General features: G+C 35.0%; 1 protein-coding gene across 3 annotated transcripts in view; it reads right to left on the bottom strand.

The window, feature by feature from the left end:
- The window catches only part of CEP162 (centrosomal protein 162), a 104,108-nt gene that overhangs the window by 20,445 nt on the left and 56,235 nt on the right, over positions 1–27,428 (bottom strand). For all 3 annotated transcript variants that reach the window (XM_054557825.2, XM_024249102.3, XM_054557826.2), the window contains 8 exons: positions 26,729–26,834; positions 20,527–20,653; positions 19,129–19,292; positions 18,204–18,308; positions 12,672–12,884; positions 9,761–10,395; positions 6,773–6,914; positions 3,908–4,006 (listed from right to left, as the gene is read on the bottom strand). In XM_054557825.2, the coding sequence (XP_054413800.2) occupies positions 3,908–4,006; positions 6,773–6,914; positions 9,761–10,395; positions 12,672–12,884; positions 18,204–18,308; positions 19,129–19,292; positions 20,527–20,653; positions 26,729–26,834 (1,591 nt within the window). The remainder of the gene's footprint in view (positions 1–3,907; positions 4,007–6,772; positions 6,915–9,760; positions 10,396–12,671; positions 12,885–18,203; positions 18,309–19,128; positions 19,293–20,526; positions 20,654–26,728; positions 26,835–27,428) is intronic.

Raw genomic sequence — 27,428 nt, forward strand, 5'->3', positions numbered from 1 at the left:
CAAGTTGGAGTACAGTATCCATTATTCCATGTATATTAAGCACAGCAGGAAAAGAAAAACATGTATTTAACTTTTGAGTTCTTGTGCTGCTTGCCTAATGTGCATGTGTTGTAAAAATAGTTAACAGGAAAATAAGATGATGACTAGCTGTTTAATGGCTCATGAATTTTCATAAGCAATCCAAGCATAATTGTTAATAACAACATCAAGTAAATATTAGTGAGATAAAATTTATAAAGTCTTTAATAATTACTATGTTTTATGTTTGTAAAAAAAAAAAATTAGTTACCCAAATCTCTTTGGTATAACTTATATCCTTGGGGTTTTGCTAAGTTAAATAATAAATATTCATTGAATATCTAGATCATTTCCAAATATACTGAAACATTAACTTATGTTTCATAGACTCATGTTGCTGAACATAATCTTATCTACCTTGGCTTCTTAATTTTTACAGAGAAACAAATCACCCGTTCTTATTGTCACATTAAGAAAACTCTAAAAATATGCTTCTAGAAGTGATGAAATGATGTTAATCTACAAAATGTTAGTATATGACAGGTCATGGCTGCTTTGTAGTTTTCATAAGAAATTAATGTTACTAAGGATTAAAAGTTCTAATATACATATATTTAAAACTACTAAAGATAAGGGAAACAACTTTGTATGCAAAATATACAAGGAAAATAAGATGTAGTTTTGGTAAGCAAAGTTATGAGGAATGAAGATGTGTTTTTGTTAAAGGAAAAAGAATAATTAAATCTGTACTAAAGTAGAATGACAGACTGTTTTAGAATGAAAAAGGAGAATGAAGAACAAAAAAATGAATGAACATAGAAAGCTTGGAGAAGGAGAGAGAAAGTGAGAATGCATGAATATCTTGTGTGTCCAAGCTGTCTAAAACAGAATATGTTTATTAGAGTTTTAAAAATGAGCCTTAATGTCAAAAGTACAGTGGACAAAACTAGAAACTGGTTTTCTCTCCTAAAACAACAAAGCTTTCTTGGAGCATCGGTCTGCTCTTGATAAGAGATTATAAAAGATTTTCTTTACCTTTAAGTTAATTTATGTAGAAAGCAAAGATTTTGTGTTTTAGTAAAATAACTTCCTGTGTTTCCTATGGTCTCTATCAGTTCTTTGATTACTTAGGAAAACTGAGTCTTCTCACTATGTGACTTTTCTGTATTTGTCTTTAGAATCTTTTAATAATCACTTTGGATAACTAAGTATTGTTTCATAATGACCTGTGATCCTATTTAATCAAATGTTTTAAACTTTTTGACATTTTTGACAACTTCCCCAAATCAAATTATAAATTATTTTGACCTCAAACTAGCTTTAGGATGTTCCAGAGGTCCCTGGAAAATCTCAAAAGAATGTTCTTTCTCCTTTTACAAATAGAGATGTCAAAGTAATTAGGCTTATTTGACATAATAAATTGTATGGGAATCATTGTCAAATAAAGACAATGTTTAATCTTCTTTGAGTTATTTTTGTATGGATATGTTATTAACAAATGTTCCAGAAGTTGTATACAATTCCTAAAAATCTGGTATGTCTTGGTATGATGTTATCAGTAATAATGCTAGTTAATATCTTAATGTTGTATTGTCACAAAAATAACCAAATTTCTATAACAAGTGCATTATAATGAACTCTTATCAGATGTTTAACCATGGCTAGTTTAAAGTCTTGTCATCCACAGATAGTTAATTGTTTTACTCTGTTACTTTCCTAAGAGCTTTTGTAAAGAACTATAAATACGAAGTATTTTATCTTCAGAAAGATTCATGGAAAGGACTCTGACAAGTACAGGCTTCTGATAACTTCAAGATCATACCATTTGGCCGGGTAAGAATTTTTCAGAATTCTAATGAAAAGATTGATTGGTTCATAGAAGTGCTAACCCAACATCAAGCAGAACAAGAATTAATTACATGGGACTAAGTAAACTGATGAAGAATTCTTTTTAGGGACTGCCTGTTTAAAACACTGCCGATTCTTTAATATTCTATAAGAGAACTTTTTCTCTTAAGCTATCCATAGCTTAGAGCAATTTGGTAAATTATACTTTTGTAAACAGAATTGAAATATTTATCTTTTTTTCCTCTATCTCTCCAGAAACAATTAGTTGAGTATTCTTATTTTCACAGCGATATAAATATTTGCATAAGTTCAGTAAGAATCTGTTCTCTTTGTAACACAACTGGAAACATCAGTTATACTACCAAGGCTTTGACTGGAATGTCATATTTCAGAATGTGCATAGAATCAGATATAATCGGACAACTTAAAAAAATACATGGACTTTCTGACGCCAATAAAGTCCCTTGGAAAAAACTGGCTTGGTACCTTACATACAAGGTTTCCTTACAGATGAATAAGAAATGTCACTTCCTGGCAAGCCCAGGAGCCTCACAATATTTGGGGGATCTCTAGAAAAGAAAGGAATTTACCTGGATCTATTGGTATTGGAGGCAAAATCTGATGGCAAGCCTTTGGCATGCGTTTCTGGCCTGGAGAGGCCAATAAAGGGCCAATCTGAGAATCCTTATTAAAAGTTCCAGCAAAACAGACTTATAAAAGAGCCTATATGATTAATCACTATTCTTGCTGCACTTTTTATGCAAATAACCAAGCCAAGTTTAATGAGACTAGACTTATTTTTGCCAACAAATTGGTTTTATTGTGATTATCTCTGATAGAAATGAGGCTGACTGCAGAGAGAAAAATACTCTGCTTCATTAGAAAACTGTAACACACCCTTGGAGATATCAGATTCTAGCCTTGTTCTTTATCTCTGGGGTTTTGTTATTTACATGTAATCTGGTCTAGATCTCTGTCTATAATTCTCCAAACTAGTATTTCAAATTTTTCTCCTACCCTCCTGGCTTGGAATCACTAAAACATTTAACTGCCCTTTTCCTGAAATCTTAATAAGCTGAAGCTGAATGACTTGATATAAACTGCAGAGAATCACCACAACAGCTAATATATGGACAATTTTCATGCCTATTGCTGCGTGTCTTCTAACTAGAGATACTCAAACTGTAAAAAATGCTTTGAGCCCAACATCTAGAACTCTGGACTAGCTGCTCTTAGATTCAGAAATTAGTATACAGACTACTCCTACCATTAACTTTTGTTTTTCTTTTGTTTCCATAGAAATGCCTCTTATTAAATCATCATATAGAGGCCTAACTTTGATGAAAGCTCACCTGCAATATCTCCTGAAATTAGACACAACTGCTTAATTGAATTGACCTATTCTCAGCACTAAGACAATGATTTGATATGGGACAATGTACTTAAATTTGTTCAGTTGCACTTGTTCCAATCTATGTTTTTCTCTTCCTTTGCCAATCTCTGATCTCACAATCTCTAATCCAAATCTCTTCAAAGCTACGAACTTGGAGAGTTCTAAGCCACCATTTTGAGTTACTTTGTGTTGTGGTTTCTCCCGCATTGTGTGCTGCACGTATTAATAAACTTGTTTTTCTTATTAATCTGTCTTTTGTTATGGGGTCTGTCTCAACTAAAAACTCATGAGGGTTGAGGAAAAAATTATTTTTCCTCCCTGACAGTACTTAACACAGAAATGGCCTTCACTCTTCAATTTTGTCTCCTGAAGAAAATAAACAGAAAACCCAAACATCTCCCATCCCATTTTCCCCACTACCCACAAAATCTCAACAGCAAATAAAAGATAGACAACTTAATGACTTAATATCTGAACTTCACCTGGGGAAAGCAGATTTTACATAAGCATGCTGCTAATATTTTCTTGACACGTGATACTTTCAGGTTATGTCTATATGTACATTTAGGTAAAAAATTTATAAATATGAATATGATTGAAATGCCTAAGAAAAACTTATTTTAGCCCAATATTTTGGCTATTTCTTACCTCTTTCTGTAGAATTTCTTCTCGAACTTGAGAAACTACAAGAGACTCTTGTTTACTCTGCAGCTCATTAACTTGACTTTGGAAATGTCTTATAAGTACCTAGGAAATTGTTAGAAGTGCTGAGTTAATAAAGCTCCTCCTTGAACACTATCTGAAAAATATAAGAAAGCCAACTCACAAAAGGGAACTCTTACATACTGTTGGTGGGAATGTAAGTTAGCACAACTACTATGGAAAAAAATTATAGAGATTTCTCAAAAAACTAAAAATAGAATTACCGTATTATCTAGCAATCCGACTACTGGGTATCTATCCAAAGGAAAAGAAATTTGTATATCAAAAGGACACCTGGCACTTGCATGTTTATTTCAGCACTATTCACAATAGCAAAGATATGGAATCAATCTAAGTTCCCATCAACGGACGAAAAGAAATGTGGTACATATACCCAATGGAATACAATTCAGCCTTAAATAAGAAGGAAATAATGTCATACGCAGGAAAATGGATGGAACTGAAGGTCATTAAGTGAAGTAAGCTAGGCACAGAAAAATACTGCATGTTCTCACTCATGTATGAGAGCTAAAAAACTTGATCTCATGAACACAGAGAATAGAACAACAGATACCAGAGATGGAAGTGGGGGGTTGGGAAGGATGAAGAGAGGTTGGTTATGGGTACAAACATACAGTTAGATAGATGAAATAAGTTCTAATGTTTAATAGCAGACCAGGGTGACAGTACTTAGCAACAATATTATGTGTATTTCAAGGTAACTAGAAGAGAGAGTTTGAAGTGATACCAAGACATAAAAATGATGAACACTCAAGGTGACAGAAATCCCAATTACCCTGACTTGATTATTACACATTCTTTGCATGTAGCAAACACTCACATGTATCCTATAAATATCTAAATCATTATATATCAATAAAAGGGGGGAAAATAAATATGAACATTTTTCATGATTAGAAAAAGTCCTTTTAAAATAAAGCTATAAAGTCTACACATTTGGAAAAAGGTAGACAATATTATCTTTATACTCTGTGGTTAAGTATGACAGTTTTTATTTAAGAACTATGGCTTAAATATAACATAAGCCTCATAATATCTGTGAAATAAATGTCAGTCTCATATTTTTAGGTAAACTGAAATATATGAACAGATACTTCCATCAAGAAACTAAGAGAAACTGGGAAAAATTTATCTTATCTCTAATGCTGTACTTTTAATGATCAGACTACGCTGATTTCTCTTTAACTCAATTTTACAATATTACATTTATAACTCTGGGAAAATAACATTTACGGCATTATGGCATCATGATACTACTTTTCCCACCTCTTCCAGACTATTCCTTACTACAAAATCACTTGATAGAATGCTTACAGTTGCCCTCTGACACCCTATTCCTATGGAGGATTAGGCCAGAGAGGTTCTCTGTAAAGCTGTATGGATTGTTACTTTTGAAAGGCACTTTAAGTATTTTTCATTAACGTAGTCAAACAGTCCTTTTTTTTTCTCAGCGATCTGAAGTTAAGTTACAGACTTCATTACATTTTGCCCCTAAATACTTCAAATGCCACTTTGGGAGGCCAAAGTGGGTGGATCACTTGAGGTCAGAAGTTCGAGACCAGCCTGGCCAACATGGTGAAACCCCATCTCTACCAAAAATATAAAAATTAGTCAGGCATGGTGGCGTGCACCTGTAATCCCAGCTACTTGGAAGGCTGAGACAGGAGAATCGCTTGAACCCGGGAGGCAGAGGTTGCAGTGAGCTGAGACAGCCTGGGTGACAGAAGGAGACTGTCTCAAACAAACAAAACCTTCAAACGCTTCAACATACATCTCTTTAGAATAAGGGCATTTCTCACAAAACCATAACATTTTATACCTAAGAAAATTTATAGTAATTTCTTAGTATCTAATAGCCAGTTCATATTCAAACTTCCCCAACTGAGGAATTTATTTTTAATTAAGATGGTATTAAATAAACTTGGTGAGATAATTCTTTCTTGATGTTTTTCTCCCTGAGCTGCTTTCTTAAAATTGAAGCCTACAGACAAGATGAACACAATAAACATTCATATATTTTTCAACTTGATAACCCAAAAGGTGGCTGATTTGCCACCTTTTCCTTTTTCTTGGATATACCATTTGAAAGTAGATTGTAGATAAAAGTCCTATTTTAATGCTATTTTAATAAGTGACAAACAGTACAGAAGACAGGCCACATGGTAATGCTCACAGATATTCTAAGTAGATATACCTATTATTCAAAAAGGAAGACACATTTACTTGAGGAAATGCTGATGAGTTGGCAGCATTCCCTATAATAATTCTTAGAAGACTATACTCCATCAGAGCAAGAGCTGTGTATCTCTCTGTTCATTATTTTATTCCAGTGCCTGATTGTCTATTGACCTGAATCATTATTTGTTAATAAAAGGTCATGGGGCAGGAAGAATGCCTAAGGATAACTGTCAGCTGGGACTTGGGGACTCGGTTCAACATCCAAGTTCAAGTACTAGGGTCCTAATCATGTTAGACATATACCTCACCACCTGTGACAAATTTAGAGAAAGACTTATTTGAGAAGTATAGGGACAAACTGTAAAAACATTTATTCATATGGTGTAGTTTTAAAGTAGAAAAATTAAATATATAGTATTATCTTCTTTAAAAAAAATTAAATACATAGTATTATCTTTTTTAAAAAAGAAATCAAGCCAATAATAGTTTCCCATTTCTATCACCAAGCTGAAAAAGTTAAGACATTTCCAAATAAAACAATGTTAACTTTAATCTCATTAAAGTCAAAACAAGTTTATTCAAGTCAAAAGATAAAATAGATTTGTCATCTACCTCTTGAGTTGCTATTTTACGATTTAGTTCAGCTACTTTGGAAGAAGAATTTTCTACTGCATTTTGGCAAAGGAGTTTCTCTATTTCTCTCTGATGAGATGCTTTGAGGGATGCAATGTGTGCTGCAGTATCTTCCTTGACCCTACAGAGCAAATGAAAGAAAACCACACATAAAAGTTGCTCTTCAACCTCTAATTCAGAGTTAGCACAAAAACAGTAGAAGAAACCTGGGAATTAAGCAAAGGGAAAATGGGCACCAATATTAACTGCACTGTATTAGGTGCTTTATACATTACTGCCTATGAGTTCTTATGACCAATCCATGAGCTACTATTTACTGAATTTTATAAGGGCAAACTTGAGGCAACAGTGATATATCTCTACTTTATCCCCAACCTGAGGCTACACTTTCTGAGGGAATCTAGGGTTCCAAAATAACTGTCTGAATTTAAAGCAAAACACTTGACATTTGATCTTTTAAGATAAACTCAGATTTCTTGCCCAGATGCTTCTTTGGAAAATCACAGCTGTTCCCTTTAGAATCTTCAATGCCTTGTAGGCAGCATTAACCAATTTTCAACCCATGCATGAGACTCCGGGGCTAGTTGCATGTTGTGAGAATGAGACAATCTTTACGGTAATTCTCAGGACATATTATGCTTGTAATATGCAATTAATTAATTTGGACTATAAGTGTGAAAGACTATTCATTTGTCTCTGTGATAAAATTTATTCAGAGGCAGTTCAGTAAATGGTTAAAATTATAAAGATTTGGTATATTTCCTACAGATAAACATTTTCTCTCTTATTGGAAAGACTTTGAAAATAACAGCATTTAACTTAAAGCATGTATTTTAGTAAACTGCTGTTGCTACATATTAATATGGTGCTTCCCAACTATAGACAAATTTATCCATTGCTTATTTCACCATATGAATATTTCTCCATGGAAACAGTGTGATTAGGGTCCTAGAAAAAGCATAAAAACCTAAATTAAAGCACATATAACTGAATGATAGTAAAAAGTCTAAATATGGGACTAGAAAAGTTTATTCTTCACTTCTCAGGCCCAGACTTATCTAAGAAACAGATTGACAATATTAACAAATTTTAAATGATGTACAGGAAAATTAATACGAAAACCTGAATTTTAAATTCTTTCCTGGAAAAAATGTGATTCTTCTTAAAGAGCTTCATGCTACTGTCATAATATTCAGGACTTAAGAAACAAGGTTTCCATTTGGTAGCAATATGACTGCCATATGGTAACAACATGACTCACTCACTGCCATGGCTGCCAGTCAATAAGCATTTGTTGGGTGTTTCCCATGCTCATTCTGCTCCTACAGCACATTGCTGTGGGGATGCAAAAGAAGCATAACCTTACACCAGTTCTCAAGGAACTACAGGGCTGTGTATGATTAATCCTTTCTTGGTACATATTAGTAAGTTATGTAGGAGTTGGGAGTAGGAGAAGGCAATTTCCTGGGAAGTTCCATGAAATGTTTTGTGAAGGTAGTACTTATAACAAGAATGAGCAAAAGGCATGAGGAAATGTGACAGATTAGGTAAGTAGAGTAGTATTAGAATGGTGATGAGACTTGAGATGCTAGGCAGAGAAATTTAGTCTTGATATTTAAGGAAGTTGGGAGTCACCAGAGAGCAGAGTGACCCAGGTATATGAGTATTTAAAGAATATTAATGATTTTTAAGCAAGATGACTGGGGAAGGTTAAAAAAAAAAGGAAGATTGGAGTGGGAAAATTGTATAATGGCAGCACTGGTTTATTAAAGTAAGGAAGACTGGAAAATGGGAAACATTTATACCCAAGAAATAACAGAGATAAAGCTGGGCTGGTAATTAAAATAAATATAGACAGGGAAGGGGAGCTTGGGAAGGGGAACTAATTTACAGGTAAAAAGGAAACTTGAGGTATTAGTGATTCCAAGAGAAGCAATCCAATAAATAGTTCTAGGTTTTACATCTGAACTCAGCAAAGAGAACAAGACTTTAAAAGTAAATCTAGAAGTCATGGTTCATAGAAACCATAAGAATGGATAAGTTTAGCAACAGAGAAAGAACAGAGAATAAACAGAAAACCAAGAGTTGAATGCTGGTAGAAAGCCAGATTTTTGGGGATGGAGAAGGAAGAAGGGTCAGAATTCAGTAAAAGAAACAGAAAAGGAGTTTTGGTCAAAGCTGCCAAGCCACGGAGGTTAAGGGAAGAAGCCATTTCAGAAGTAGTGTGGTCAACATTGTTGAAGAAAATGAGGAAGAAGAAAATGCCACTGGACTGGGAAAGGTCATTATTGAGACCAGGTTTAAAAGGGGTGATGATGAGAGCCATATTTAAGAGGAAGTGAGATAGAAATAAAAGAAAAGGCTATTTGTGAAAAACGGGTGCTAAAAGACAGGATTGGATTGGAACCTGATCAGGTGAAAAAAAGATCTGAGGATGTCAAAAGACTCAGAGGAAAGAGACAGTGGATAGCAAATGGAGATAGTGAGAAGGAAATGGATAAGTATAAAGTTCCTTAAGGCATGAATGGATGGATCACAAGGTCAATTTGAAGAGTTATTTTTGAAAAGAGGACCTTTTCCTTCTAGACTGCCAACTAGCTTTAACAATAACTGTTTTCTGAAAGCAATCTGTCTATAGCAATAATAAACTATGACATTCCTTTGCTAGAAGAGCCCAATGAGTCAGCTTATTAATACCATTTGGGTACATGCCAAAAGGCAAGACTGGCGAGCCCAAGGACACAATTTGGGTTGACACAGATGTTCAGGTACATCAGAATTTGGGCCACCAGCAGGTAGTAGACCCTATTCTGAAACAGATACATGCTCAGCAATATAATATAATTTATTAATATTCACTTATGAATTCAGTTCAGGGTCAAACTAATTATCTGGAGGAAATATATCGTATAATTTTTCAATTTTTATCTTTTTATTTTTACAAATATTTATAAATAAACATTTTACCTTCTCATGGAGTTTTCAAATTGATTCATCGCTGCTTCAGATTTCATCTTCAGTTCATTCTTCTCTGAAATTAATCCCTCTAGCTCATTTTTTAATCTGTAGTTTTCTTGTAAAACTTCTGAAACATGGGAATCAGTGAAAGTATGCGGTTGGTAAAGCTTGCTGTCCAGGGTTCCAGGGAAGGAGTTAGCATTTCCTTTACTTGAGTGCAAAACATCTTTCTTTGCCCTTTTGGCAGACATTTCCTCTCTGCCCTTGGAGTTCTGATTTGATAGTATCATTCTTCTGTCTTTCTGAAGCCTCTCCACAGTTTTTGAGAGGTCTTGTATTTCTCTCTTTTTTGCAGCCAGTTCTTCATTGAGTCTTACTAATTTAGCTTTAGCATGAGCCTGTTCCACCTGGAATTCTATAGACTGAAAATCTTTATCATCTTTATCATTTTTCTTGACGTCTAATTCAGCATTCTGATGTTTAAGAACGTCTATTTCGGCTTCAAGTTTTCTTACAGTGATCTGATGGGCTTCCTTGATGTCATCAAGTTCCTTCTCTAGTGCTTTAATTCTGGGAGAGTCATGTTGATTCAATTTGCAGGCAAGTAGCTGCTCCTGCTGCTCTAGTCTTTGTTCATACTGAATCTGAAGGAAAGAATCCATGTAATGCCAAACACCTGTTAAACGTTTCATTAGTTGCTGAAGCCCTGCACACTACTGGGTCCCACCTAATCCTTTATTCAGGTACTCATTATACATTCTGATGTCTACAATTCTGTTTCTTGAGTGAGTCAAATGTATTGAAGTCCTATTCTTTCAGGGCATAACATTATATATTCTTGATATATGTTATGTAATTTAATAATTGATATGTTGCTTCATAAATATTACATATGTTCTTACACACTCCAAAATTTATTTTAAACCTCACAATAAAACCTATTATTATGCAGTCTTCTCCATGCAAACTGTCAACACACTCTTTGAGGATAAACAGTAAAGCAACTGGGGGCACTGAAGTCTTCGGGAAACAGCACATTTTCAACCTTCTAACATCAATTTATTAATTTCATAGACAGTAAAATGGCCTGGAATTTGTATACTGGAGCTTTAATATTTTGTTTAGTATTCAGCAAATTAAATAAATAATTTCTCCTACGGAGGGAGGCACCAGCAGTGTTTGCTCATTCATTCAATGGATATTTACCGAGCTATGACCTTATGCCAGGCAATATGCAGGTTCTAGCAACAAAAAGACTCAGTTCTTATTTTCAAATAGCTCACAGCTTGGTGAGGAGAGCAACATGGCAGCAGCTACAATGTCCCACAAGTGCAATAATGGGCCTGTGAACATAGTGCAGTGAGTGCAGAGGAGGCGAGGCTGCCCTAAGTGTCTGGAGGCTTGACAGAAGGTGGGAAGACTGCACAGAGACAGCACATATACGTTTGGTCTTGAGAGATGAGTGTTAATTCAGGGTTAGGTGGAGTCAGGGATGTTTTGGAAGTAGGAAGAGCATATGCAAAGCTGGTCGAATGTTTGGTACATACAGGGAATCAGAAATGAAAGGGGGAAGAGGCAAGTAGTAAGCAAAGGCAGAAGTGGGATGGGGCAGGGGACTGCAAAAAGAAACAAGTTAGGGTGTTTAGATTTAGACACATAAAAGTGGAGTAGGGGGTTGGAGTTTACACCTGACAGTCTTATTTGGTTGGTGGAACACTAATAATAATTATAATCATTAATTGTTTGCTAGACTCCAGACATGTTATCAGGGATATCTATCTATCTAATCAATGTATCTATCTATCTATCTATCTATCTAATCAATGTATCTATCTATCTATCTATCTATCTATCTATCTATCTATCTAATCTATCTATCTATCTATCTATCATCTATCTATCTATCTAATCTATCTATCTATCTATCTAATCTATCTATCTAATCTATCTATCTAATCTATCTATCTATCTATCTAATCTATCTATCTATCTAATCTATCTATCTAGCTACCTATCTATCTATCTATCTATCTGTAAAAGAGGGTGAGATAGAAGAAACCCAACCTCCTTGATGTGACCTTAATTAACAGGCCACTGTATTTCCAGGTTATCAACCTTCTACTGTTTCTGGAATCTAATGTTCTTTCATTTGTTGCTTTTCTTGGGATATAAATATGTGGGGAATGAGATGAGCTTCCTAGAACATCTCAGCTCCCTCATCTGCAAAATAGTGTTAACAATATCTACTCCTCACAGGTGTTTGGAAGGATTATACAAGATGAACAGAGATATTTATGAAAGTATCTAGCATGAATTCCTGACAGACATGTGCTCAACAAATTTTTTAAAATAATCTATAACTGTTATTTGTCTACAAAATTTTTTTTAAAGTAAATTAAATATGTCCTGTTTCATACTTGGTCTGTTCTAGCACTTGTATTTTCTGATTCACTCCTGTTTCACAAAATAATGGAAAACTCAGAAAGTAAGACATTTCTGGAAGATGCTCCCTACCCACTGTTCCTAAAATGTATACTTCTGTCTTATTCTCTTACCCTTCTCTAGATAAATTTCAGTGAAAATATTTTCAAACATGGTAATTTCTTTTTTCCTTTTGTACTGAATACATATCAGGTGTGTTTTATTCTGCTTTTTCATGACTTAATTTCCACTAATTCTCATATTGAGAGAGGTGATGTAAAGATTATCCGGTGCTTGATTACTCTGTCAGAAATAGAAAAGTTGCTGAAAGAGGACACCAAAATAGGATGGACTTGGTTTCTTTTGCACCTATTGATACCAGTGGTAAAGGTTTCATGGGAAAGAATGTTTATAGCTATTTGTTAAAGTGAGATCCTAAGAAGTGCCTGCCCCCATTGTCCATCTCTGACCTTTATCTCCGAGGCTACTTAGCACTTACCTTCATTTTCTGAAACTGTTGTTCCATGGTACGAAGGCTTTTCTTTGCGTCTTCATCTTTGCCCTCCAGATCAGCTTCTAGCTTTTTTATCCTTTTCTCCATAAATTCCACTGTATTTTTATCCACTGTATCACCAGCTGCTGATGCAGCCAATATTAAAGCAGGTAAAGAATTGGGATATCTTCTCTTCAGAATCCCTTCCATTTCCTTAACCTATTAAAACATATTTTCCACCAAAAAACTCTTAGATTTAACACAAATAAATTCAGTAAAGTTTCAGGATACAATCTACAGAAATCAGTAGCATTTCTATATACCAATAACAATCTCACTGAGGACCAAATCAAGAACTACCTAGGAATACATTTAACCAAGAAGGTGAAGGATGTTTGCCAGGAGAACTGCAAACACTGATAAAGAAAACCGTGACACAAACAAATGGAAAAACATCCCACGTGCGTAGACTGGAAGGATTAGTGTAGATAAAATGACCATACTGCCTAAAGCAATCTACAAATTCAATTCAATCCCTATCAAATTACCAAAGTCATTTTTCACAGAATTAGAAAAACCAATCCTACAATTCATATGGAACCAAAAAAGAGGCCGAATAGCCAAAGCAATCCTAAGCAAAAAGAACAAAGCTGGAGGTATCACATTACCTGACTTCAAATTGTACTACAAGGCTATAGCAGCCAAAACAGCACAGTACTGATAAAAATAGACACATAGATCAATGGAACAGAATAGAGAACCCAGAAATTAAGCCACATGCCTACAATCAACTGATCTTGGACAAAGTCACCAAAAATATACACTAGGGAAAGGACACCCTATTCAATAAATGGTGCTGGGAAAAATGGATTGTCATGTGCAAAAGGTGTCATGTGCAAGAGGTGTCATGAACTCACACCTCTCACCTTATACAAAAATAAACTCAAGACGCATTAAAGATCTAAGACCTGAAACTATAAAAATCCTAGAAAAAATTCTAAGAGAAACTCTTCTGAACACTGGCCCAGGCAAAGGATTTATGACCAAGTCCCCAAAAGCAAATGCAACAAAACCCAAAATTAACAAATGGGACTTAATTAAATAACCCCATTAAAAAGTGGGCAAAGGACATGAACACACATTTTTCAAAAGACATACAAGTGGCCAAAAAATATGAAAAAATGCTCAACATCACTAATCACCAAATAAATGCAAATTAAAACCACAATGAGGTACCATCTTACACCAGTCATAAGGGTTATTATTAGAAAGTTAATAAACAGCAGATGTTAGCGAGGATGCGGAGAAAAGGGAACACTTGTACACTGTTGGTGGGAGTATAAATTAGTAAAACCATTATGGAAAACAGTGTGGAGATTTCTCAAGACCTAAAAAGAGAACCATTTGATCCAGCAATTCCACTACTAGGATTGAAAGGAAAATAAATCGTATCAAAAAGACACACACACACACACACACACACACACACACACACAAACACACTATTCATCCATAGAAGAGAATAAAAGCATGTTTTGAAGCAACATGGATGGAACTGGAGGCCACTATCCCAAGTGAAATAACTCAGAAACAGAAAGTAAAACTCCACATGTTCTCACTTGTAAGTGGGAGCTAAACAATGCATACACATGTATATACAGACTGGAATAACAGACACTGGAGACTACAAAAGGTGGCAGGGTGGGAGGGGGTGAGGGCTAAAAAATTACCTACCAGGTACAGTGTTCATTATTTGGGTAGTGGCTACACTAAAAGGCCAGACTTCACCACTATGCAATATATGCCTGCAAGAAATCTGCAATTGTACCCCCTAAATCTATAAAACAGTAACATTTTTGAAACATAAATATGGTCACAAATATATGTAAAATAAAGCAATTTAATGCATAAACTTAGATTATGCTACACTTGTCAAGATTTCAGAGATATTTATAGCATGTCTCCAGATTGAATCAAATGCACAGAAGCACAAATTAATTTCAAATTTTACATCCCTAGATTATCTGATGAAAAAATCTTAAAGTATATTGTCTATATTGTCTAATTACCTATGGGTTTATTTACAGAAATTCTCTTAAATTCATTAGAAATATATCTTCAGGTCTGGGTGCGATGGCTCATGCCTGTAATCCCAGCACTTTGGGAGGCCAAGGCGGGTGGATCACTTGAGGTCAGGAGTTCCAGACCAGCCATGGCCAACATGGTGACACCCTGTCTCTACTAAAAAAAATACAAAAATTAGCCTGGTGTGGTGGTACACACCTGTGGTCCCAGCTACTCAGGAGGCTGAGGTGGGAGAACTGCTTGGACCCAGGAGGCTGAGGTTGCAGTGAGCCAGGATTGTGCTCCAGCCTGAGTGACAGAGTGAGACACAGTCTCAAAAAAAAAGAAATATGTCTTCAGACTTTCAATTAGTAATAACCAGTCCTCTTGAGTACAAAGCTCTCCCCTTCTCTTTTTTCCAGACTCCCTCATATGATAGTGCTTCTACACTCTACTGATTGAAAAATTACTTATATGCACATGAGTGTGTAAACTTTTTGCAATAAACATTCAGCTTCCTAAGCACCTGACTCTGCCTGAAGCTCTACTCCACTCCAATCCTCTGGTCCAAATAAAGTTTAATCTACTTTAAAATGATTTCTTTTAATTAGAAAGCAAGGAGGATTAGATAACATTTAATGAAGTCTTCATAAAGGACTGGATACTTTTCATTTAATCTAAAAAACAATGACATATTATATAATGAAAGAAACACACCAGGGTCCACAGAAATGACAGCTTATTATATATGCCTGTCTATATACCTGCTTTTTAAAACTATTATGGTGAAGATATCTTTGAAAAACATACAAACACTAAATTCTTTGTTGAATTGTTTTCTAGCCTATGAGCATGCAACAAAATAGTGCCTGAGAGGCAGTCTAGTGTCTGGGTTAGACTGTGCCACCAGCTTTAGGACCCTGTGTCAACTAATGCCTTAATTTAAATCTCTCTTGTCTCACGGGTAAGATGGGGATGGTAACAGTAGCAATTTCAAAGGGTTGATATAATTGAGGATCAAATGACTTTCATCTTGGTAAGCACTTAAGAGTGCCCAGCATATAGTGAGGGCTTGGTAAGTGTTGGCTTTTATGATGATTTCATCTCCTAAGGCAAGATGGTTTGCTGGTGCTCAAAATCCTGTTCATATTAGGTATTTAAGGGGCATATGATTTACAAAGTTAATATAAATATTTCCATTTGTGAAAACTGCTTGCACATTTATTGATATATCATAAATTGGGATATATCCACATCTACAAATATTAGTCACTTCTTTCACCCGAAAAATTCAAAGCTTTGTTTCCTCTGATACTAGTTAACTAAGTCAGTTGTAGGTATACAAAAATACATGTATACATACCAACACTACATATATTAAAAAGAGAACTAGATTTTATAAATGTAACATTTTAATTTTAATTAATTTTAAATTAATGTATTCATTTAAAAATTTAAGAAATATTTTCAATCTGATTTTGATATCTTGAAATATACACTGTATTTTTTTGGGAAAAATGAGATTTTATTTGTATCTTCTTTAATTTTGCTTTTTAATATTATTCTTTGGTCAAAAATATCAGTCTGGTATACAAAGTAAATTTTTTTTAACTCTCATTGCAAATTAAACCATGAAATATTCCATTAAATAAAAAAAGCACAAACACAATCTAAAATTTTCATTACAATATGCATCTAATTAGCCCCATTTTTACTTATATTCTATTTAAAAATAGATAATTTATAATTAGTCTATTTAAGAATAGACTAATTATAATTATTCTGAATATATTGTGATATACCTTGATTAAAAAATATGTATTAAGTTTTAAAATATCAGGATAGAAATGCTCATGGAAACTAAATACGATCTGAAATGTACATGAGCAATCCAACTACATAGATAACTATTTTAGAAAAACATAAGATGATGAACTAATGTTTAATAAAAGTATTAATACAAAAGGGAGGTTACTTTTATAAAGTGGTATACCTCTTGCCAATATGGATTCAATTCTACGTAATTTCTCTTAAAATAAGTTATCTAATAAAGAAGTAGCTCCTTTGGTCTTTTTTCTCTCCCACTTCTGGATGGCTTCTTAGATGAGCTCATCTAAATCTTTAGCACTAAAGAAAATCCAAGCAATTCTGGACTATACTTACTTCAGAATATTTCTAGTTCTTTTTTAAAATTAATTATATATATATATATATATTTTTTTTATTTTTTTATTTTTTTATTTTTTTGAGATGGAGTTTTGCTCCATCACCCAGGCTGAGGTACAGTGGCACGATCTCGGCTCATTGCAACTTCTATCTCCCAGGTTCAAGTGATTCTCTTGCCTCACCCTCTCAAGTAGCTAGGATTACAGGTGTGCACCACCAAGCCCAGCTAAAACCATGCCTGGCTAATTTTTCTATTTTTTAGTAGAGAGAGGGTTTCACCAAGTTGGCCACCCTGGTCTTGAACTACTAGCTTCATGCGATTCTCCTGCCTCAGCCTCCCAAAGTGCTGGGATTACAGGCGTGAGCCACCGTGCCTGGCCAAATATTTCTAATTCTTCATACCACGTTTGGCTGATCCTTTCTTGGCCCTGACCCAATGTACTCAGTCATACCTTTTAATATAAAAATAGGTCTTGTAAAAGTAATAAAGTTAATTCTTTGCTTAGTTTTCCTTCTTCTCATAAAACTGGGATAATATTCAGCCCAGTAATGACCTCACAGTTTCGGATTTATGATGGAATAATACCCATGTGTCTAAGTACCATGACTTGACTACAGAATCATGTTCCCTTATGAACAAGGCTGGCAATTCATTTTGTTTTAAAATATTTAGTTATGAATATAAATGCTATATTACAGTGTTTTAAAAACAGAAGGAAAAAATAATAATCTTGCCTCCTAAAACAAATACTTAAATAAAAAAATCTTTATTTTAATAAGCTTCACTTTATGACTAAAGGTCTCCCACATTGACCACAAAATGAGTATTTCTAAGCCTGAGCGGTAAGAAAGAGCTCAAGATAATGGCCAGCTCTTTGGGAAGCTGAATGTTTTGTTTATAGGGTGTTTTGTAACATTTCCCAAGCATTACCAGCATGTTCCCAACTCAGGGATCTCCCTCCCGTACTCCTCTCTCAGCTGTCTACAGTCAGGAAGAGAAATCCTAACTCTATATCCAGAGTTCCAAAATTCCACTTCCTTCTTCCTAGATGTCTAATAGAGCTAGGGTACCAAATTACCTTTTATCAACAGGTCTACCATCTTACAAATGAGGCACATTAGTCTAAAAATTACGTAATTATAAAGCTGTAGGTATATGAAATGATGTTATTACTTTTACTAATGTAAATACTTTAAAACAAAAATTTACAGGTCAACTCCATCTCATGGGAACTCCTGAAACAAAAGAGAAAACCAAAATGCACTATATATAAAATATGCTCATGAAAATTTACCCTGAACACATACTTGTCGCTCCAGATCCTGAATTTTTTTGGCATCTGCTGCTTTATCTTTTAAGCGTATCTTCTGCTGAACAGATGGATTCCCAGATTCAGCTTTCAGTTTCTCAATCTGTCAATAAATAAATAACATGTTAAGAAGCATATGTAAATGTAACAGAAAAGCTCCAGGGGGGAAACATAATATTAGTTCACTCATACATTTATTAATTCCTCGGCAAAATTTGGGGAATTAATTCCTCAAATTCTTTGAGCTCCTCCCAAATTCCAGGCACTTCCTAGATCTGGCAGGAGATATGGAGGGCAAACGAGACAAACTAAGTCCCTGCTCCCAAGATGCTTATGCTCTAGTAGAGGGAGAGAGTTGATAAGCTAATAAAAAAAGTAAATCAAAGGGAAAATTAAATAACTTCAGAGTGGTAAGGGCTAAGAAGAAAATAAAACAGAGTGAAGGGATAAGAACAAAGAACCAGAAGTTGAGGGATTGGCAGCTACATTAGGAAAGGGAGTCAGGAAACGTCTTTTCTAGAGAGTAGATATTTGGGCCAAGAGGAACAAGAAGGAGGAGTGAGACAAAAAAGAACTGAAGCTAGAGTATTCCAGGCCAAAAAAAGAAGTGGAATGAGTCCAGCATGCTTAAGAATCAGAGGAGCTCTCATGTGGCTGGAGAAGAGTGACTCAGGGGAGTGTGGTATCCGATGACACTGAAGAGGCAGGCAGGGTTCGGACCCCATGGGGGCCTGACAGGTTGTGATAAGGAGCTTATATTTATTCTCAGTCTAATTTAAAATAGACTATATATCTAAAAGCAAACCACTGATCTTAATTAATAGTTCAGAGTAATGATGCAATGACAAAAGGTTATGTAGAACGGATATTACGGACAAAGGGATTCATCTAGAGAAGAAATACATTCTGAAATGATCTATTACCTCAAGTTCGAGCTTCTCAATTTCCTCATTTGCTTCTCTAAGCCGAAGTGCATCTTTATCCAGAAGTTCCTGATTTTCAGCATACCACTGTAATCTTTTTTGCAGACGACTGATTTCTTGTTTATGTGTTTCTTCTAAAATTTTTATTTCATATAATTTCTCACCTATAAGATAAAGTAACTCAATAACCTGCTTGTTGTTCTCCAAAATATGGAAATAAACTAAATTAAAAGATTTTAAATGAAAACCAATGCCCATCTAATGACAGCATTATGAAAAAATAAGAAGCATAAAACAACTGATGTATACAACATATAATGTCTAGCTTAATCTATTAGTCAAAGGAAATAAGAGATTGTGTTTATAATTCAAATTGTCAACCTTATAGCAAAGTTGGCTATGTAGAAATTTTTGATAAATTATTTTCCACTAACCTTTTTAAAATTATAAAAGTAAAGTTGTTTCCATGGGAAAATAAATGTTGGATTTAAGAAATAATAAAAATGAAGAACGCCCATAATTATACTAAAAAGTAACAACAACAAACATTCAGGAGTGCTTATTACCATTTATTATGTTATTTACTACAACAAACTTTTACAATGGATACTACTATTATTGTTATTACTCTATATTTTACAGATAAGGGAAGCAAATTTCATTTTCTTACAAACAGGTCAGAATGGATTTCTCTGCACATATCTTACACTGAAGCTCATAATACTGCAGAGGAAAGATCCTATCTTTTGCAAACAAGGGCTCCTCTGATCTAACTTTCTATCCCTGTGTTCTGCCACTCTAAGTTATGGAACATACTTCTGCAGCCTCTCTCCATCCCTTCACTTTCAAATTTTACTACCTGTCAAGGCCCAGCTCAAATGCCACTGTGCCCCAAAACCCTCATTTGGTATCCCAATTCCTCTCATGTTTGTTTGTAATTTTTTCTTACATTATGAGTATTCTTATCTTACTCCCCTTGGTTTTCATAGTAGGGACCATGCCACATTTATCTATGTGTTCTTTATAAAACCCAGTGCACTACTATTTATTCACTTGGCAAATACATAACAGCCTACAAAGTTTCAGACCCAGGGAAAAGAAGATAGGCCTTGACCTCAGGAAGGTCACAGTCTAGCTAGGATGACAGATTTGTGAACAACCAAACATAAATGCCATGAATCCAAAATAATTCTTGATTTTCTCTTGTCTTGCAGTTTTTCCTGTTAAACCCAATCAAATTCACACATCTTTTAATAACTAATTTTAAAAAATGTTTCTAAAATTACAATATACTTCAAGGAGTAGCATTTTGATTACACCATTCAATTTCTGTTACTTAAATTCAACATTAGAACAGTTATGATTATAAAGGTACACTGTTTCAGCTCAGTGTTTTACCTGTGACATAAGCAATCTGATCTTTGGCTTGGTCCCTCTCTTTCTTCATTTTTTCCAAGTCTACTTCAAGAGCTTGTTTGTCTTGTTTCAGTCTTTTGATGTCTTCCAATAAACTGTCTTTTTCTTTCTTGATATTCAAAAGAAATATAAAAGCAAGTTTTTTACAAACACAATAAATTGTGGCATAGTCTTTCAAACAATCCATCATGAACACTGCTGCAAAATATTTTCTCTAAATTTTAGCTCTGATGTTATTACTACTACCTGCCCCACCCCAGAATTTTTAATGGCATGCAATAGCCTATTAAAATCAGTTCTAATTATCTCCACACAGCATTAAAGACCTCTCAATCTATTGTTCTAACTTCTTCCATATACTAACCATATTGATGACCCACGAATTCTCTTGCTTGGATTACTGTAATAATCTCTTAACTAGTATGCCTCTTCTAACCTCTGGCCCCTACAGTCTATTCTCACAGCAGCCACATGAATTGTTGTCCAGTCAGTTAATGTCATTCTCCATCAAAAACTCTCTGCTGGCTAGGCGTGGTGGCTCATGCCTGTAATCCCAGTACTTTGGGAGGCCTAGGTGGGCGGATCACTTGACGTCAGAAATTTGAGACCAGTATGGCCAACAAGGTGAAACCATGTCTCTACTAAAAATACAAAATTAGCCAGGCAAGGTGGTGCCCGCCACCATGACAAACGGGATCTAATTAAACTAAAGAGCTTCTGCTTAGCAAAAGAAACTATCATCAGAGTGAACAGGCAACCTACAGAATGGGAGGAAATTTTTGCAATTTATCCATCTGACAAAGGACTAACATCCAGAATCTACAAGGAACTTAAGCAAATTTACATAAAAAAAAACATCAAAAAGTGGGTGAAGGATATAGGAAGACTCTTCTCAAAAGACGATATTTATGTGGCCAACAAACATATGAAAAAAAGCTCATCATCACTGGTCATAGAGAAATGCAAATCAAAACCACAATGAGATACCATCTCAAGCCATTAGAATGATGATCATGAAAAAGTCTGGAAACAACAGATGCTGGCAAGGATGTGGAGAAACAGGAATGCTTTTACACTGTTGGTGGGAGTGTAAATTAGTTCAACCATTGTGGAAGACAGTGTGGCGATTCCTCAAGGATCTAGAACTAGAAATACCATTTGACTCAGCAATCCCATTACTGGGTATATACCCAAAGGATTATAAATCATTCTACTATAAAGACACACGCACACGTATGTTTATTGCAGCACTATGTACAATAGCAAAGACTTGCAACCAACCCAAATGCCCAATGATAGACTGGATAAAGAAAATGTGGCACATATACACCATGGAATACTATGCAGCCATAAAAAAGAATGAATTCATGTCCTTTGCAGGGCCATGGATGAAGCTGGAAACCATCACTCTTAGCAAACTAACACAGGAACAGAAAACCAAACACTGCATGTTCTCACTCATAAGTGGGAGCTGAAGAATGAGAACACATGGACACATGGAGGGGAACGTCACACAAGGATGCCTGTCGGGGGGTGAGGGGCAAGGGGAGGAGAGAATTAGGACAAATACCTAATGCAGGTGGGGCTTAAAACCTAGATGATAGGTTGATAGGGGCAGCAAACCACCATGGCACATGTATACCTATGTAACAAACGTGCACATTCAGCACATGTATCCCAGAACTTAAAGTAAAATAAACAAAACAAAACAAACAAAAAAAAGAAAACTCTCTGCTGGCTCCTTGCAGGGTTAACCCAAAGTCCTTACCATGACCTTTAGTGTCATATAACCCAGCTTTACCCATGACTGATCACTTTTTCTATAAATCCCCACCTATTCCATTCTAGCCAGAGACCTCCTTGCTGTGTTTTGAACACTCCTACCTCAAGGGGTCTGCACTGTCTCTTCTGCTTGCAGTGCTTTGGGACCCAGATAGCCAGGCAGTTTCCTCCTTCACTTCATCAGGATTTCTGCTCATATGAAGCCCCAGAAGGCCTTCCTGACCACCCTATCTAAAATAGCAAGCCCCATCCTGGCCCCTAGGCACACGGTTTCATTTTTTTCTCACAGCACTCATCATCACCTGACATATAAAATGCAGGATTTTATTTTTCCAAACTTTGTATCATAAATGCATAAAAAATGCTTGGGACATCAAAAAATAAAAACGGAATTCTCAATATGGACTACATTCTATACTACTCTCAGTAGGTCAAAGTGTTGTGCCCCATTCCTCTGCTTGACAAAAACCATACTTACCTTTCAAAGCTCACTTCAAATTAAGCTAAGCTATTCCTGATAATCCCCTCTTCTTTCTCCCACAAACTTCGGTTGTACCTCTAGTATGGCATTTATTACTGTTTCCTATGACACTGATTCATGTATACGTAACCTCTTCTCTTTATTAGGCTGAAGGCTCTACGGGGACCAAGACTGATTTAGTACTACTTGTTTACTTTATGGTACTAAGTGCATGGCATGTATTAGATAAATGTACGCTAAACTGAACTTATGAAACTACTGGACTCAACAGCAGTCAACTCGGTATTTAAGTTTCAAAATGCCAAGTTCTTACAAACTCTGTTTTACACTATCTTACAATTTAAAATTCAGTCTTAGAAAGAAAATAAGAGCATTTGCAAAGCATTGTATAATCTTAGTTTCTAGCTGCATTGCAGATTTAACTGCATCATTTCATTGTTTAATCTTCTGTAGATGTCCTTTCAGGAGAGCCCTGAAACTAAAATTAATCTAAAAGTTGCTGAATGCTCTTTCTGCAAAAACCTGTTGCTTAATTAGTTCGATCAATTTAGAAAAGTTCTCTATCAGTGTCTACTTCATGGAATTACAGTATTTTAGAATTCAAAGAACTGTAAACATCTTAAGTTTAATCGTGCCATCAATCAATGGATGTCCACTCCAGGCTTGCATATTTCCGGCGACAGAGAATGCCTACCTTCAAGAAAGTGAGTATGCCCCATGTTAAACCTGTGGGCCAGAGGCTTTTGGCTGACAAGTACTTTTCCTCTCTCATAAGTTACCGTGCAGACATTCAGAGAGGCCTCTGCTGCTCTTGTCTTTACCCACTCATGCTTCAAAGGCCTCTAGCTTCTGGAAAGTAACAAACTCCAGGCTTTTGCATTTGCTCTTCCCTCTGGCTTGAAGCCTGAATCTTTGCATGGCTGGCTGTTCCTCCTCTTCAGCTCTCAACTCAAACATCTCTTTCTCAGAGAGAGCTTTCCTGTCCACACTATTAAATGCTGCCTTACCTCTAACTCATCACCCATTATTCTCTATTTTCATTTTCTTCAAAGCACTTCTATCTGTAATTATTTACTTGTGTATCTGGTGTTCGTCTTCTTCACTAGAACATATGTTCCTGGTGAGCAAGATCTGGGTCTGTCTTATTTACCTACTATATTTCCAATGCTTGGATGAGTGCCTGGTATATGGCAGGTGTTCAATAAAGGCTGTCTGATTAAATGAGTTGTAGTCAGCCCCATTCTCCTCCCAATCCTGGGATACTAAAAGGAAAGGGCTCAGGAACTTACCTTTTATTACATTTCCACCCATACTTTATAACCAACTAACATTTTAAGAATATACTAATTGGCACTAATTTTTAAGGTATAAAGTAGACTATACACAAATATACTTGACATGATTATTTTGTAGATTTATCCCAGTACGAATAATTTTTGCTCTAAAACTATTTAAGAATACCAAAGTAACTGAAAATAAAGGTATGTTTACATTCTATCTTGCAGTATGTGCACAAAAAAATTCCCAAATAATTTTTACTATTATTTTAAACTAAACTAACACCTTTATTTTTTTTTTCCCTGATTTCTTTTAGGCTTCCCCTGACTTTGGTAGCTTCAACATGATGGGACTAAATGTGGACTTTTACTCATTTATGTTGGGTGGGACTTACTGTGCTTCCTAATTTGAGAATTCACCTTTTACCACTTCTAGAGACTCCTCAGACATTACCTATTAAAACATTTAAATGTGCATTAGGGTATCTCATATTTCTTAATATTTGTGATACTTTACATTTCTCTATTTTTCTGTTTCACTCTGAGTTCCCTTAAATTGGTCTTTCAGTTTAATGCTTTTCTTAGTTGTTTATGATCATCTACTTAATTCTACTTTCTTAATTTCCAGCGTATTTCATTCCCACAGCTCTGTTTAATGTTCGTTTGAATTTGCCTGGCCTGTTTTGTTCTTTTTGCATACCTTCTCATTTATTTTGTATATTTAAGCACTTTAAGTCTATTTATTTTATAACTTCTATTCAATAATTCTATTGGGGTTCTAATCCTGCTGTAAAGCACCTCATGCCTGCTGATGGTGGGCTGTTTCTCTAGGTTTTGTAATTTTGCATTGTGAGCAAATCATCAGCTGGATTTTATCTGTGGGAATACTGTGTTGCCTGGGTTCAAGGGTGTATACTTCTAAGAATTGTTTCACGTTTGTTTCTTCTAAATCTACCAGAGGTTATCACTGACTCAGAACTAATGTTTATGTTATTTTTTAGTTTGAGCATTGCAAGGTACTGTCAATTCAAATACTAAACACAAATGAGGCAGAAGAGGTACCATTTACATTGAACAACCATTAAAGTATGTGCAGAGGAGACTTTTTACCTCTCTCCACCCAGAGACCAAGTTAAGACAGAAAAGCTTCCTTGACATCTCAGCTTCTTTTTTCCTAATCCACTATTTTAGTGAAAGATGTGGTCTTTGAAGGGTATTCCGTCTACACTTTGCTGTTAAAGCTCAGGCCTCTTGGTTACTAAACTTACTGCTATCTTTTTATCCCTCCTTACTTTTGGCTTCTAAAGATTTCCCTTACTTTCTTGAGAGCATGGTTATCCATTTACAAGATATTTATTATATTTTTTTCCCAGTATCTTTTGGTGTTGTTGGTGGGAGTTTTCAAATTTTCTGTCATTAAAATATGTTCAAAACAGGACTTTTAAAAGGTAAAAACAACAGCCTTTGGAACTAATGCCAATGCTATGCTTGAAACCTTACTTTGTTCCCCCAAGCCTTCATAAAATATGGTAATATTAATTTCTGCTTTAGCTTGCTGTTTTTGAGGCCCACCGAAAAGGAGGGGTCATCCAATCATTCATTTACCTTTCTACCTATCTGCCTTCCTACGTACACATGCAACCAAAGGAAGTTTCCTATAATGGATTCATATGTAAAGCTGTATTTTATATACTACAAAACCCTGTTACCTTTATTAACTATGGTATGTTTCTATTTCTTTGTAACCTAACTTTGTGTGGTAAATTACTATTAAAAAATAACTGGAATTTTTCTAATTTATATAATAATTGAAATAGATTGGAAGGGCTTTTTAGTTCAGTGCTATGATTCTGAAAGGGAGGGGTGGGAGGAAGTAACTGTACTCCACAGGCCATATTTGGAAATGTGGCAGAGTGGTTTTAATTGTTAAAATGACTGGTGGGTGCTATAAGCACATAGTTCTTAGGGACAGGGATGATAAAAATCATGCAGTGCATGAATTACTTCTGCTTAAAATAGAACTACCCTGCCTTAAATTCCCAAACTCCTTCTATTGATAAATACTGCTTTAGAAAACTCTAGGCCATATTCTTTATAATACAATTTAATAAACAAAAAAAGTTATGGAACAGCATTGCATTTCAACTTTATGTTAGGTATGTGGAATATAAATACTTGTAAGATACCGTTTCTGCTCTCTAGAAGTGCACAGTCTACCTCAGAAGACAGGTAGAAAGCTACTAACTTTTAAAGGTAAACAATTATCTCCAAATTACACTATTTAGGCTGCACGCTTTCAAATAAGGAATTTGTTTGAAATAAGGTATACGTGTCCTAAATAAAATCATGCCTCTGATATGGCTCCATGATAAATGGGCCTGATGAGATGTGACAAATGCCTGATAAGAGGCTGAATCATAAAGACAATGACATCTAAAAACAGTATTATAATGTTTCCTCTATACTAAGGTCACGTGTATACTATATGCTAATTTAAGATATTTCTCCCTAAGTTTTAAATGGTATGAAATTTATAGATTTTTTATACATTTCTATGTAATTTTTTAATAAAAATTTTTATAAAAATGGGGACTTTTATAAAACCTTTATTATCCCTAATAGTCAAAATCATTATGCAACTTACCTGTGCCATCCGTAGTTCTGCTAACAGATCTGTAAAATTCTGATTTCTTGTGGGCTCTGAATCTTCAACTACTTGAGACAGAAAACGACTTTTGTGCATCTGTTCTCTGATTTATTTTGAAAATAAAAAGTTGTTTTTCTTTCTTACCAGGTGCTCCTTTCAGTAGAAAATATTCAATTCTTAAAAATTAAAAACTAACATACATTGAAACTGTATGCATAAATGAAGGTAAAATTTTCATTTAATCTAAAGATTAAAATACTACCATACTAAAAGAGAAATATACTTTAAGGGAAATGCTTATATTTATTCTAAAAGAACTGAAACCTAAGATTATTGGTTAATTTATAATATAAAAATATTAATTCTCAATTCTCAGAGGAAAAAAATTAATGGTCCACAAAGATGCGCTGCATTTTTCTGTGGGGTTGTTAATGCACTCCTTGTCATATTGTTCTAGAATCTTTTCTGAGAGTCACCAGTCTCATACATGGAAGCTAACAAACAAAACCAAACACAGCCTAATATCTGGACTTTAGATTCAATTTTCCTGTTAGTCCAGAGATATTATAGAAGGAGTTTTGGATTCCACATAAGATCATCTAACCCTAATGTACTAAAGAAACCATTTATTTCATTCTGAAAGTTAATTTACAGCTTCAATTTTGGATCCTGGGATAGATCTTCTTTTAGAAGCCAA

Source organism: Pongo abelii, chromosome 5 (assembly GCF_028885655.2).
Source record: "Pongo abelii isolate AG06213 chromosome 5, NHGRI_mPonAbe1-v2.0_pri, whole genome shotgun sequence".
In the NCBI taxonomy this organism is placed as follows: domain Eukaryota; kingdom Metazoa; phylum Chordata; class Mammalia; order Primates; family Hominidae; genus Pongo; species Pongo abelii.